The following is a 15625-nucleotide window of genomic DNA, read 5'->3' as shown; positions in this document are numbered from 1 at the left end:
TTCAGTGTATTACAGTCATCAATCATCGTTTATCTTCCCATTCTGGCAATATATTTCGCAAAACCTGCTCGAACATATATCATTTAATTTAGCATGGAAATATTCACTTTCATAGTAGATAAAACTGTCTTTTCTTTATTTATTCACGGTGAATAACCGCATACCTTCTCAGTGTGGTATTTTATGCTAATAAAAGGAAAATTCCATTCCTGCTTTAATGAATAAAATTTACGCCACTACAGTGGCACAGAATAATGAGCTATTTGGGTCGTGGCCTGGATTGGGGATGAACTTTTGCCAGAAATTATCCATGTTACCGTGAAATCCACGAGAAATGCCGCCTCGGGGGATGCTGCTATTTGTTCTGGAGATGTCTCGCAATCGTATGGAACGAGAACTAGGGGGGGAAAGTTAAATAATTATATCAGTATTTGAGTGTATATTATGCAGGTAGAATGGTTCCAGCTAATGCACGTAAAAGTTTCGTAGATACCTTTGTGGAACTGTGTTGTAAAATTTAGTGTTGTTCGTCTTCCTGTATCACAAGGGCGGAAGAACGTACTCGCGAGTAAAAGATAAATACTGAGCGGCTTCTAAATAACAAAAAAAAATTAAAGGGAGCAAACCTGATACATAATCGAGAATATCAAAAAACCCGAAAAAACTCCTCGTTTCCTTCTAAACAAGAAGCAAAATCTTTCACGTCAACCACCTCAGGTTTGTCAATAGACTGAAAAAGCCAAAATTTATTAATTAGCTGTTAATCTAGAGTAAAGAAACCCACTAATGTGGTTTAACAGCCAATGGCAGAGCTTTGCGAGATCATGAGATGAGCCTCGGTTTCGGTCTTGCATGACAGCGGATCCGAGACCGAGACTGCAGTTTGCAATTTCGAGTCCGAGACTATCGTGGTTTAGTTGATGGTCTGGGTGTGCCAGACCGATATCGAGACCGGCGCTGTAAATGCAAAGGAAAAAACGAAACAGTACGTACGAACAATCGAACAGATTGAAATAAAACTCATTATGAAGATTAGACACTCTGATAATCCGCTAACAATCCATTCAACTAATTGCTAAATAAACGCACACACAGGACAGAAATAACTGACACATTGCAGCAACTTTTGGCAATATGGAACGACGGCCGTCACAACTTTGGAACTCTCTTTGGAACGTTCCGTTAGAGCATTTCCTAATTTATTTTTTCTCTTGCATTTTACGAACGATTCCTTATGTATAGGCGTAAGGGCCTTTGCTACAAGAGCAGAAAGGCCAAACAGTCGATTTTCCTTAGTTTGATTAACTCTACACTTTCAGTTAACATTCATTTCCCCAGCGAGCTTCACACAGTCAGGGTCAGAGGTCTCGACTTTAGAGGTTTACCTATTTGCTCCTCTTACAAAGCGGATCACTCAATTAATTACGTATAAATAAAAAAAAACCTGACCAGTTTCTAATTTATAAAAGACTTACCATTGCTGAACTCGACTCGACCTCCGACTATCAGCAAAATCAGGTGGAACCGGGAGAGTCAGCAAATCTGGATCGTCGGTCGTGGCCACGGAATCCCGTCGAATATCCGGAATAGGGGAGATATTCACGAGACGGGCGGTTGCGACGGACCTAAATTTAATATTCATTAAAAAGGGGGTTTTGGGTATCCGAAAACGAGCCTTGGTAACTGTGAGGATAGTCCCAGAAGCACCCGATCTTACATAAAGATGGCGAAATTTCGTTCAGCATTACAAAGAACTAATCTTAAAAAGCTCATGTTTAACGTTTGAGGATGCTATGGTGATTTGTGTTACCAGTTGCCAAGACGAACTCCGCAGTGGCCGACCTAATGATACACCCGATTTGACCCCTCCAGAAATTGTCTGTGTAAAATTTTGTGCGGTCAAAATCTGTACTGGAAGATTTCAAAAAGTGCTGTACATCGCATTTTAATCGAATAATTGGAAATGAGAAAAATGCGGGCAGGATGAACAAAAACAGCACCGTGAGGATATTTTACGAGAGTATTTGGCAAAGTTTCGCAGCAATAAAACCAAATTTTTGCGTCGATTCGCAACCACGATTGAACATGGATTTAGCATTTCACACATGAGACGAAAGAGCAATCAAAACGGTGGATTCAAACGGGAGGATCGGCTTCAAAAAAGGCGAATTCCGTTCCATCTGCAGGAAAGGTGATGACGTCAGTTTTTTGGGTTGCACGCGGGATCATTTTTATTGACCACATCCCGAAGGAAAAAGAATATTGTTCCATTAAAATAACGCACCAGTTCACACTTCCGTCTTCGCGATGTTCAAAATCGATCAACTTGGCTTTGAACTTTTCCTCAGCCATCCTACTCGCCAGATTTAGCTCTCTCAGATTATTTTTTAAACAAATAGAAAAATAGCTCGGCGGAAAGAGATTTGCGAATAACGAAGAGGTGGAGACCGAGGTCGCTGCCCATTTTGAAACATTAGAAGCTTCTTCACTGAACATCACTGGGAAAAGTGTGTCAATCTCAAATGAAGACTATGCTGAGGAATAATATAATATTTTCGATTTTTTTTTCTTTAAGCGTCAGGTCGGGCCCTTCTGGAACTATCATCGTATAAAAATTAATATTGCATTAGCGAAGTCTTCGCATTAGTTCGTGACCTATATTTTTTGAACATTTTAATCCAGGCCTCATAGGGATTTCGCTGAAAAATAATCTTTTTAATCTATATATTTCCCGAGAAGGTGCTTTTCCAAAAAGAACACATTATGGTAGTAAATAGAAGGCGAGGGCAACTATTAATACCATTAATGAAAGTTGATTAATTATATTCCTGTTCGTAAGTTTACTCGTAAAGCCACATTTCACCTTGCAAGTTTATTTCTGGAACCGAGATCAAGTTCAGTGTAATTTATGCTTTACTTGATACTTCAAGGTGCCAAGGCCAAAGCGGAGACTAAGCGAGCCAAGAGTTTTCCTTTAATAAGGAATTTTCTTACAAAACTATTAGTTAAGATAAGTAACGCTCGTACCCTGTAGGTGAAGGACAAGAGCTTCCATCCGAACTGGATCCGGAATCAATGCTATGCACCACCTTCAAGGAGTCCATTTGGGTTATGTTCCTCCTCCCACATAATGGGCTCTTTTCAATATCGCTGCTTAAGGAAATTTTTACTGCAGGTATTTCAGGATCTGCCTGCCTGGTTCTTTCATCGAATACTTGTTCTGTGTGTTGGACCTGAAATTGTTGGTAGTGACGTTTAATCTAGTGATTCACAAAATTCGCGACGAACGTCGACTCCCTGTGGGAGTGTTATAATAATCATCCGAGAAGCGTCGGTTTATTGTGTTATGGGGCTCAACGAACGGTGAAGTAATTCCTCATGTCGTTATCGGGGGGTGATGAAAGGAGTTTAGTCGGTCAGTTCAGGAATAGCCTCACGGTGGAACGGGGAGGAGGGAAGGAGTTTAGTCAGTTGGTGGAGGATTCTCTCACGTCGGTATCGGCGCAGGGGGAGGAGATTGGTCGGCCGGCGGTCCTGGAAGAGCCAAGCCGATACTAGGTGGGCACCCAAGACCGTCTTCGGGCCTCACATGTCTGCGGGGTAGGTTCTCTGACTCTTCAAAAAAATGTGAAAAATGAAAAGAGATAGAGTTGATACATGTTTTAGGATCACTTTAGTTTAGAGACGCCAGGAAGCAGGTCCGTACCCAAAGTTTTAACGAGTTTGTCAGAAAAAAGAAAAAGAAATGGTATATACAAAGGGTTGTGTCAAACATTTTATAAAAATAATTCCAACACAATATGTGTACGTTCCAGTAACCCAATTAATTGGTACATGAATTCAAATAGGGTAGAAACTCGTAATTAAAAGTTTGTATTTATTTAAAATTGAAAGCTTCTGTTCTCTCGTATTCGAATTGGAACAAAACCCCTTTAATTTCATTCGTAACATGTCCTGAATAAATATTCGTGCGTTTCAGTTTTCGAAAATGTATATTCGGCCATTGATTAGTAAAAAGAATTCGGTAATAATAAATTAAGATAAAACAATCGCATGGAGCTTTTTTTAGTCCCGTGCGATTCCCATTTGACAAAGTTTTTACCGTAAACAAAAACAGAAAAATATATTTTCACATATACAGGAATAATAAAGGTCACTTCTGTACATTAACCTGAGGTAGCTCAATTTTTCAGCAATGTTTGTACTGTGTGAATTACTCGCGGGTTGCTGCAATTACCTAAAAATACTGCCGTATTTTTTTTATCTGTTTTGTTTTTCGGAGGTCACATCAACAATTAAATTGAATAAATACCTCGTGTACCTCGATTAAACAGCGATGTATGTCTAATTCTTATGCATTTGCTCCATTCGTTATTGTGTCGATTTTTAGGGAACACTCAGTTTGGGTCTCCTTTTACTAATTGAACGCACCTCGTATCCATCACCCTTTATGAGATATTGATGTCGGACATTCTCATCTTCTTATCATCTCATTTACTATACAGGGTGAGTCGGGAGGATCGTGCCAAACTTCAGGAGCGTGTTGTACATGAAAAATAAATGTAAAAAAACTCAAATGTTGTTATCCGATTTTCGTTTGTTTACAAGTTATAGCGTAAATAAAATTAAAAAAATAATAAATTTTATAAGAAATTCCATAAATTAACGTTTGGATATCATAGTAAATGTTCAAAAATATTGCCATTAACTTCTAAACATTTTCGACTTCGTCTATGAAGAGCATTCGTTGCGCTCCTGATTGTTTCATGTCTTTCTTCAATAGCAGTTGCAGCATTTCTAATGCGTTGAATTAGTGCATCTTGAGTGTCCACCTTTACTCTGTACACTTCAGTTTTAAACCAACCCCACAAACAATAGTCTAGTGGTGTGAGGTCTGGAGACCTTGGAGGCCACCTAATGGGCCACCACGACCAATCCAACGTCCAGGAAACGTTTCGTCTAAATGTTGCTTAACCTTTATGTTTTAATTTTATTTACGCTATAACTTGTAAACAAACGAAAATCGGATAACAACATTTGAGTTTCTTTACATTTATTTTTCATGAACAACACGCTCCTGAAGTTTGGCACGATCCTCCCGACTCACTCTGTATATATTTATATCTGCATTAAACATGCATTACCAATTGTTCCTTGGAATTCAGTTGGATTAAATTGGATACTGTTGGGGTAGCACGTTGAATTGTTTATATTTTTCCTTCAACAGTGTAGCATTACCCTTGCATGGGTTAGATGAACTAGAGGTAGGTCGAAAGGAAATCATAGCGAAATGCAGAGAAGTTCTTTAGCTACCTCCTCGATGCTTTTTCCCATTTTGACGGTGTAGAAATGTTGGAGGTGCTGTTCTTTACTACTGCTCAAAATTTCAACACCTCACATGCCTTAGCGTCCCTTTAATTACGAGATCTAGTTCTAGGGGTTGGAATTACTTTTGCCACCTCCACAATGCTTCTTCCAGTTTTTGAAGGGGTGCGTACGTTCCGGATAATATCATCATTACTCAAAATATCACTGCGTCACGAGCCCCAGTTTCCGTGTAATGGAGTAGTGTTTTCCCAAGGTTTGGAATAATTTCTTCGATACTTTTCCCAATTGTAGAACGAGTGTGCATCGTCAAGGTAATTTTCCACATCATTTCCCCAAATTTCCATGTCACAAGCCCTGGTTTCCGCGCAGTGGGAAAGTTTAGTTCTAAGCGTTGAAATTATGTTTGCTCCTCCCTCAAGGCAGGGGGTAACATATCATCATGGAGACGTTTCAGGGGGCGATAATACGCTGCAAAATAACGAAGAAATTGCGTTTTTCTCACGTATGCCTTGAGTTAAATTTTGGGAATTTCGTACATTTATTTTTCTCAAGCTCCCCTGTGACAGCATATCAAAGTAGTCGGTAGCCATATACAGGGTGTTATGTTTTTGTGTCATGTACGATTTTATGCTTTGGACCTTTTTTGGCACACCCTGTATGGACGGTGAGGCCAAATTGAAGGTCCTTCTTCAATTCTTTATTTTTTGGGCCTCGTGCCGTATTTTGGTATCTGGCCCCGTTTTAGTGCCGTCACTCCTTGGAATATGTCCATGATGATGTGTGTATTTTTCGAATTTTCGTGCGAATTGCATCCCCAGCATCCTGCTTTTGGCAAATTCATCAAATTTCAGAGGTAGGCAATCAAAATCGAGCCACGGCCCTATTAGAACCTGATATTTTTGCCTGTTTTAAAGTTGTTTCTGAATAAAGAATTGAAGTAGCTTAGAAGAGAATAAGCAAAACCTAACGAAGGCGTATACACTGAGAAATAAAGACATAAACTATCCTTCCTGTCGACGGATTCCTGCCCTATTTAAGTGAAAAAATGCGAAAAGGGGCAAAAAAGGATGAGAGGAAAATTACGTTGTGCATATTCCGAAATCGGGAAAGCGTAAAACAAGGCAAAATATTTACATTGAGGGGGGGGGGGAGTGAAATTCGTTTAAGCCGCCTGTCCCCTATAGTTGTTTCCAGATTAAATTTGAGCAGTTACAAACCAATTCTCTGGGATTTTGGAGAGCAGTAGCGTGACGAAAATATGAATTATCGAAGAAACATTAATTTGGGAAATTATTAGGAGATAAAAATGGCAAAGAAATATCATCTACGAAATGGGTAACAAGCATTAGTGGGGAGAGGTGAAACGGCCAAAAAGAAGACTATCCAGTAGACCACATTAATTTTAAAAATTATCTGAGCTTTCACCTTCTGGCAATCTCCTATGATGAGCTCCTTTCGCTAGTACCGATTCTTCTCAGACTGCTTATTTACTTATTAGCACCTCCTAGACAAGTTCAGTTCTTACGCTAGTCAGACTTAAAATGCCTCTTTCACCCAGAATATACAGAGTGTAACATGTCTTCATAGAAATGTTTCAGGGGTTAATACTACTCTTCAAATTAATAAATTAAAAAAGGCTGATAGACCCACGGTCAAATATGCACCATTTTCGATATAAAGGGTGCCAAAGTTCCCCATTTCTTCTCGTATTTTGCGATTTTCTCACGTACGCCTTGAGCTATCCTCTTGAGGGACACAGTCCAGCATGAGGAGGCGCGAAGCCATCAGCAAGGCCCTCTAATTTACACAAAAGGTGAGCAGGGTGGAAACGACCCAAAGAGGCCGCAGGCAGCAATGTTCTGAAATCACATCAGATGACGAGAGAACGGAACAACTAGCAGATGACGCGTTGACTAGATAGTACCAATTCGTAGTTCTCTTTGATCCTGACGTTATGTCCCTCAGGGATAGTTCTGGAGTCGGAGATAGTTTTCTCATCCTAAGATTTTTGGACCGGTAGCTTTATCCAACTTCCAGAAACTGAAGATTTTCCTCGTGCGAAAAAAATATCAAAAGACACCAAAAACTTTTGGAGGGATCCAAGATGATCGTCCCGATAGCACCAAAGCTTCAGCCAATGACTGTGACGGATTAGATTGTATCTTAAGTAATTCCCCCCCCGGATGCTAAAAGGTGTGGTGGTGTGGACCATCCCAGTCTAGGTCGGGCAAATGGTAGATTGAACTATACATTGACTGTTTCCGCAGTTTTCATACCCAAAAATAGAATACCATTACTAATACATTTTTTTTGCAAATTTGTTTAGAGGTAGGGCCTGCAGGTCTCATAGGTGAACACCCATTCATTGAGTTTATGTAACCAAAATTTAATGAATTTGTTTACCGCATCGGCTTTTGGTAAACTCAACCAAATAATCCATCGATAGGGGAAATTGACATTTTAATTTTTCGGAAATCATTTGAAACGATTTCACTTTAAAAAAACATTACACAACATGCCATTTCCATCATCAACTCCGAGTTGTGAAAATTCGTAATTTAAATCTTTGTTCTCTCTCGACTCTGGAGCGTAACACATTGTTCACTAAAATATTTATCAAAACTCCTAAACCTACAAAAGCAATCAATAACCCCTATTTTCCAGGAACACTGTAGTGATTCATTGTGGCAAACGCCGAGGTAAGTTTCCGATATATTTCATGCCCCTTTGCTCCATTTAAGTTTCCGTAGGCCGACCAAGAAAAGAGGCTCTTTCGTAACGAAAATAGCTCGAAATAACTTACCAGGTTTCTTAAGGCCTTTTTCAAACTATTCGCTCTGTTATTTAAGGCGTCCTTCTCCCGTTCCATGAATCTGGACGTTCTGCGGTGCTTGCGAAAGTTGAAGTTGTTGAGGTCCTTTTCGGACTTTTCGCTCTTCCCTCTGTCGAATGATATTTCACTGTCGGTGTCGTCCTTAAACAAAAAAAAATCATTCCATGTGCGGACAAATTTGATTTGTTTCACTGTTTCCATTTAAGTCTGACATATCGTGAGTCTGTCTGATAATTCAAGATGATTCATATTGAAAAGTTTTACGTCCCGTATAAAGAGATCAAATGTCCCAAAGATTTCATACAAATATTTTGGGTATTTCACCGAAATTGCGTTTTAAATGTGCGAGCTTGAAAGTTATCGAAAGTGACAATCTCGTTTTGCGGCCTTTTTCCGTCCTTCGTCCTCTATTCTCCAGTAGCTAAAGGATAAACAGGATCGTGGAAAACGGTCCCGGTTTACTCATCTAAATAAAAAAATCGATGTTGCCAAATCTACGAAATAATCATTTGAACTGAGGCATTTTGAATGAATCGTTCTTGTTACTCTCAATTTAAAAGTAGTAACCATTTCACGATTCTTTTTTTTTTCTTTTTCATTTCTCGAAAATTTGCACAAAATTTTATTCGTTAATCCCCTCATCCGTTGCCACCTCGTCGCGTCACTCCTCGTTTTACAAAATTGAGTTCGTCCGAAAATGTCTTAGGAAACTTGCACCTCGAAGTACGCTTACTGCACACGGGCGACAAAGGGCTAGTTTCAGGTAGGGAATGCTACTTTGCCTCACGAGTGTAGGGAAAAAACATATTTAACAGTTAAAAATATTCATCGAGTTTCATCTCAATACGCCACAGGGGGTTCCCGAAAAAAAAGAAAGTATTCAAATACAAAACAAAAAAACATTTAATCAATTTTGGAGCAATGTTATGATATCGCGTTCATAAAAATTAGATTGTTTTTCGGAAAAAAAAACTGAACAGAATATCTTTTCACGTCTTCATCAGTCGCCACGTTTCTTCCATTAAGAACATTTTGTCGCGATGGAAACAGATGATAATCCGATGGAGCTGGGTCTGCGAAATGAGGTGGTCATTGCAACGATGTTAATCAATTTGTGTGGTTTGGACTGGTAAACGAACCACTCTTCAACTTTTCCCCTTTTTGGCACGATTAAAATCTCATTGCGTCGTAGCCGCTACGTAAAGCTGAAACAGCATTAAGAGTGTGCTCGAATATCTAAATGCGTTATTATCCCAAAACTTGAAACCCTCATTAGTGACACATTCATAATAACTTTCACAAATTTCAATTTTCTCCTTTCTCAAACAGCAATTTAACTCCTGTTTTCTTCGACATATTAAATTAAAAAGTGTTGCAGCATCTTTACCCGTACTTCCCGTTTTCTGTCCAACGCTGGAAACTTAATTATGTTCTTTTCCATTTTATCCTTCGCATTCTCGAATTTCTAAGGATAATCGAATCGCGAATATCAGACTAAAATTGAGTTTGTGTCTTATGTGTATGGACGAAAACATTATCTAGATTACATTATTAAGAGGGAAAAGGTGTGATTTTCCTTTTACAGGCTAAATTAGGCGTTTGATTTCCATGCTACCTGCTTTGGGGAGTAAATTGATTTTGAGGAAATTACGTGTGCTCAACCTACTTCAGAAGTACGATCCTGGGACTTACCTGTTTTTTTCCACTTTCATCGGACGTTGTTGAGGTTGACGGAAAATTGGCAACGTCGACATCACTGGTCAAGGCTTGGAGAAGCATATCTTGCTTTTGTTGCAGAACATCGCTCAGCTTCTGTAGCTGTTCGTCGTTTCGCGTAATGGAGCTTTCGCTAATTTGAAACCTTAGGTCTTTAACAGTTTCGCATAACACCTGGAAATAGAGAAACTAACGCTGAATGCGATGGTTGCTACTTAGGGCTTTAAATCGTAATTCTCGCCTTAAAAAAAATTCAGGAAACAAGAAGTTAAGCGGAAAGCTCATTCCATTTCACAGAAAACTGAGGCCATTTCATTAATTTTTGCGCCACGAGCGGCCCTATCCAGGCGATTTGAATAAACTTTTAACGGCTCTATTTCATACCCGTCTCAACAAATCCCGTTTAGGGCTTAACAAGTTGGGCTGACGTCACTCCATTATTCCCCTTTCCAGTTGTCCCATCTGATTCAGCAGGAGCCTTTGAAAACCCCGATTTTCTTATCCAAAAGGCTTTGAAAGTTAGCTTTTAAAGTACTTTTTAAAGAAAATTGGATTTACCTGGAAAATTTAGGATCATTATAGATTTATTTAAAGGTATTTTATTCAATTTTTCGAGTTGAGATTCACCCTTATTTGACAAGAATAATGGTATTCGTATTTTTATTTAAATTATGATAAGCGACATCTATGGTATGCCGATATATGTTCTCTTTTAAATAGATAGTGTATAACGATAGCTGTTAAATTTAACAAATGAGCGGGGTTATGAATTTGACACATGACATGGCTGCTGTCACTACTCTCTATACGTATATGTACAATAGATCTAAATGACATATATATTACTTCGAAATATTAAAAATCTTGGAACGCCATGGAAGGTAAATCTGTTTACCTGCATAGATAATGGATATAGTGTGTGACAACGACCGTGTCATGTGTCAAATTTGCGAGAAATCCAAAAATTGAACAATATATGCAACAAATAACGCACTTTTATGAGCCATTCCGTGCGATTGAAATTATGTTCATATAGTGACATCTACCTTTATCTATTGCATTTAATCCGATATTCTGTTCCTACGATGTTATAGGATCATTATACAAGGGGTCTCATTTAAAGCTCTGATTGGAGATTACTCAAAATGAATGCGGAAAACTGAATTTTGAAATGAAAGAGTAGTTTTTGAATAATTTCACACAAAACAATTAGATTGATTGTCGAAAAGAGAATGTCGATTTCCCGTGGACCTTGTTATAAGGTAGACTCTAACAAGAGGAAACTTAAGAAAATATGTTTTTCCATAGAATTATATATTTTTTTGATTGGATAGAAGGATTTTTGTGAGTTTTAAACAGAATATGCATTGCAAAATGAAAAAAAATGCAATAATTTCAACTATCACAAAAATAGGAGAAATCAAGGATAACTCTGCAGCAAAACGTGTAATAAGAAAATTGTTCCGATAAAATATATAAATTTTTGAAGGTTTACGAGGATCTGTAAAAAAATACGGGGTGGCCGTTTGAAAAAAAACTTACAACTGAAATGACCTTAAAATGACGTTTTTGCTAAAAGTCTCAATTTTCATGACATTTCTCCCTCCTTAACGAACAACTTTTATTTGAAACATTTTTTCATACAACGTGCCGTTTTTGAGTAATTTTCAATCACATTTTTAAATGGGATACCCTGTATATTCAGGAAATTCGGAACAGCCCCACCTTGAATTCATCTTCCTCATGACTTTTAATTTCCTCTTCCGCCATTTCTGCTATTCCTTAGTTTTATACAGGATGGTCCTGATCGATTTGCTTAATATCGCCGCGCTTGGCAGCTCCTCCGATTTTTCAATCGCAAAATTTCAATTTTCTTTTCGTTCCATTGCGTGGCAATATCGACAAGATCAATTTCAAAACTCGCCGCTACGTTCTTCGTTTCGCAAGTCGCGACCGGTGCGATAATGAGCTGCCTTATTAAACTGGTGTGTTAATACACTATTTTGCAATTCCCGTAGAAGGAACAAAATTTTGCACTCTTTGATGTCGCGAAAGTTACTGTTCCGGGTCGGTCCGGGTTTTCCTCACACGTGTGGCCGGGAAAATCGCGAAAAAAGGTACTACTGCGAACCCGTGTCGCAGAAACTAACGGAGATTTTGCAAATCTGTTTGTGTAGGAACATCAAGCAAAGTGAGAAGCGGCAAAAAGAAAGTAGCTTAAGCAGCTGGAAAAGAGGAAGTAATCCTCCTCTTCCTCCTATGTGGAAATTTTTAGAGCAATTTTGAAATTTTCAATATGCCATTTTTTGGTTCGATGGAGTAACACGAGTGCTACGTTCATCGTGGATGCCGCAGCTGAGGTCCTGGATCCGTGGAAAAGCATTTGTAAGGGCTACTAGAGCACATTAAAAATCTTCGCATCTCAAAAATCAATAGAGATTTTAAAAATCTGTATGTACAGGCATTCGAGGTGCATCAAGGCAATCGATTTGAGCCATTTTTAACTTATGTGTTTTATTTTGTTGATTGGAGTGAGCTGAAAAGCCGATTCAAAATAGTTTATTCCGGTCCTTCATTCTACATTATTCTCGTATAACGAACAAAAGGGCGTTTGTCGCGATGTTACTGGTAGAACTGCCTTGAACTTTCTTCATTTAACCGACTTAACTCTTACAGTTTCCGAGATTGTGTGTTGAATTTATTACTTTAATGACTAATATGGTAGAAGAGGTTTAGTGCATACAAGTTTAAGCGGAAATTCCTTGGTAGCAAGAGGAACTAAACGTGGAAGACGAAACTTGTGAAGCTTTTTTACTTTTTTATTTTGTTTCATCCTGCCTAGTCAGTTCTAAAATATTTAACAGAAGCTCTGACGTATTCGATAAGTTTGCTTTGTGAACTTTTCACATGCCGTAATTAGTGTAGATATAGCTATTACATAAAGTTTCCTTTGTATGGTCTGCGGAATTTTACGTCAAAACTTCTTCCCGCTATAACTAATGGAATGAGCTTTTCAGGCGTTCAGTCGGGAGACGTGTTCTAGTCTATCAAATGCACAAATACCGTTTACTTTTTAACCAGAATACTCCTTAATGGCGATTACCTACCTTTGCTGAATTGATAATAATGGAAGTTTCATCTGATTGCAGGATATTCTGGAGATGGCCCTTCAGACTTTCCTCATATTGTGTTATTTGGACATGCAACTGACCGTCGGGCTGGCCCGGAGTCAGCGACAACTTTGGCACCGCTATCGTCCTTTCGAAGGCCATCACACTCCATCTATTGCAGGTGAATAGGAGCCACTTTAGCCCCTACTTGCTGCTGAGACTTATATGGCATAATTACCTATCCAGCATTTTCACACTAGCCTTTTCGTACTTCTCTAAAAGTTGAGGTAGATGCGCGTCGGAATCGCAACTAGCACCCCAACCCAGTACTCTGGCTAAATCGTTGCCGGTACCTAATGGAAGTACTGCTACTTGGCACTGTTTCTGAAAGCAAAGACCTGTGTCAAAAAAATGATCACTTTGTTCTTTTTATATGGTTGTGGTGGATAATGCCTCGGACAGAAGTGAGGATGGTAGAAGGGGTGGAAATGCACTACAATCTCAGTTAAAACTAACTGAAACACCCTCTACAAAGGGCTCGGATGGAGACCCTTGTTAACGTCTTAATGAAAAATCCGTCGTCGATTTGAGATAAGTGAAAAACGCAGAGCTGCAATGAAGCATCAAATCCGAATAGACCTTAATCTTTTCGGATTTTTCCTACGACTCTTATTGCACTCATATCTTCATTGCTTTCGACTCTAAGCCGGCCCTGTATGCTCAGGCCTGCCGATGATTTGATGGAGTTGCAGCGAAAGCGGCAGATGGCGTTAGTCGAATATTTTCCTACAGATCCAACATCCTTGCCGTTGACATTGCCAATTTGATAGACTCGACATGAACGGAAAGAAGGAGGTTTAATAGGATCAGAACCGGTCTCTGGGGCATTATAGCTAATTAAACGGAACAAAATCGTAATGGATCTTAATTTTTCCAAATTAATCTTAGTTAGTTTTAGCTGAGAATACCGTGCAAATCCATCTATAACGAGTCGTATTTGTGTGTGAGACGACATTTCCAAATGAAACAAAAGGAAAAACTACGGCCTTAGATGGAAAATGCAAATAGTTACATGCATATCTAGTTTATCTATTTCCGAGAGAACCCATCCGACAGATCCATCTCCACTACAAACTAATATTCGGAATGGATCGAAGTGTCTAAACAGTCTTAAACCGAGACGAGGCCCTGTCGAGATGAGGTCAAACACTTGTGCAGGGTTCAGGAGCTGCTTGAAGCGTCTCAGGAACTTTACTCCTTGATTGTCTCCTGAAACCAAAGTATGTGCTCAGTATTCAGATGACATGCCATTTAAAGAAAGTTCAGCCGTTTAAAATCCATTTGGGATAAAACTAATATCCGAGTCATTTTTATGCAAAGGGTGTTCCTGTAAACAGGGCAATAAACAGGGGGGATAATAATAAATTTATCCCATTAAAAAAACTAGATTTTGGAATGTCGCTGTTCACGTACAAGGGGGGTAATATAATACATCATCATGAAGATAATTCGGGGAGCGATAGTACTCTGAAAAATAACAAGAAAACGCTAATACGATCTTGGTCAAAACCGCATCATTTTCGATGTGCAAAGTTTCACATTTTCCTTATACTTTGGGATTTTTTCACTTAGGAGGATAGTCCCAGGGGTTTCTGACCTAACACTTAAAGAAAAAAAATTGGAAAATATTACGTTATTTCTCTACGCCGTTTCCTTTGATATTGACACACTTTTCCCAACGATTTATTTCGTTGGTAGTCAGAAGCTTCGAATGTTTCAAAATAGGCATCACTCCGGATTCCACCTCTTCATTATTGGCAGTTTTCTTTCCACCGAGCCATTTTTTCACGTTTAGAAAACAATCTAAGGGGGCTAAATCCGTCGAGTAGGGTGGCCGAGTAAAAGTTCGAAACGAAGTCGATTGGTTTTGGCCATCGGGAAGTGTGGACCGGTGGGTTCTCTTGTATGAAACATTGCCACCATGTATATTGACCATCGGTGTATTAGTATATTTTTATTATTTTGCAGAGCACCATCGCTTCCTAAAATATCTCTATGGCGACATGTTACTCTCTGTTTTTTTCAATAGTTGTAAAAAATATGCGGCTTTTTTTTCCTCAACGTTATAGTTTACCGTTTTGCTCTGACTTTAATACTAAAAGGGATATCGATCGATTACACACCTTGCAAATGAAAAGCTCGCTCTATATCGATTATGTGGGTATGATATCAGGCACATCAAAAAACGTTTCCGCAAAATGATTGATAGTTGGTATAATAAAAATTCATTACACATAGATGTACAATTTCCAGGATAATCACATTCTAGAGATTATAGACCTCAACTAGTGCTTTCATTTCATTTGGGGCAGGTCCATATTGATAACAAAAGTATCCCTTGCATAGGTTTATCCAGATCCAGTTGTTTAATATGCGCATTATACCCAGAACTTTCGGAGAGGCCGACAGAATTGGGAAAGTTTTTGAGAGTTTTATAATAAAGGCCGCTTTATGATTAACTAAAATCAAAAACTGGAAATCCCTTTGTCCTTGAGGATTATCAGTTGGTCGAAAATAAGGTATAAAATGGGTCTTTGTTCTCAGATATGTTAATATGCGAGGTCCCTGGGAATGGCAA

At 38.8% G+C, this 15625-nt stretch overlaps 1 protein-coding gene across 6 annotated transcripts in view; it reads right to left on the bottom strand.

Annotated features, from left to right (window-relative positions):
• LOC136341119 (diacylglycerol kinase eta) overlaps positions 1-15625 on the bottom strand; it is a 118692-nt gene that overhangs the window by 17780 nt on the left and 85287 nt on the right. For 4 of the 6 annotated variants that reach the window (XM_066285760.1, XM_066285764.1, XM_066285762.1 and 1 more), the window contains 7 exons: positions 14060-14256; positions 13226-13371; positions 12985-13159; positions 9854-10066; positions 8132-8302; positions 3028-3233; positions 1476-1625 (listed from right to left, as the gene is read on the bottom strand). In XM_066285760.1, the coding sequence (XP_066141857.1) occupies positions 1476-1625; positions 3028-3233; positions 8132-8302; positions 9854-10066; positions 12985-13159; positions 13226-13371; positions 14060-14256 (1258 nt within the window). The remainder of the gene's footprint in view (positions 1-1475; positions 1626-3027; positions 3234-8131; positions 8303-9853; positions 10067-12984; positions 13160-13225; positions 13372-14059; positions 14257-15625) is intronic. The other 2 variants (XM_066285761.1, XM_066285763.1) reach the window with 1 other exon arrangement.

Source organism: Euwallacea fornicatus, chromosome 9, assembly GCF_040115645.1.
Source record: "Euwallacea fornicatus isolate EFF26 chromosome 9, ASM4011564v1, whole genome shotgun sequence".
Classification (NCBI taxonomy): domain Eukaryota; kingdom Metazoa; phylum Arthropoda; class Insecta; order Coleoptera; family Curculionidae; genus Euwallacea; species Euwallacea fornicatus.
Note: the sequence above shows the minus strand (reverse complement) of the source record. Positions and strands in the feature narration are given on the sequence as shown.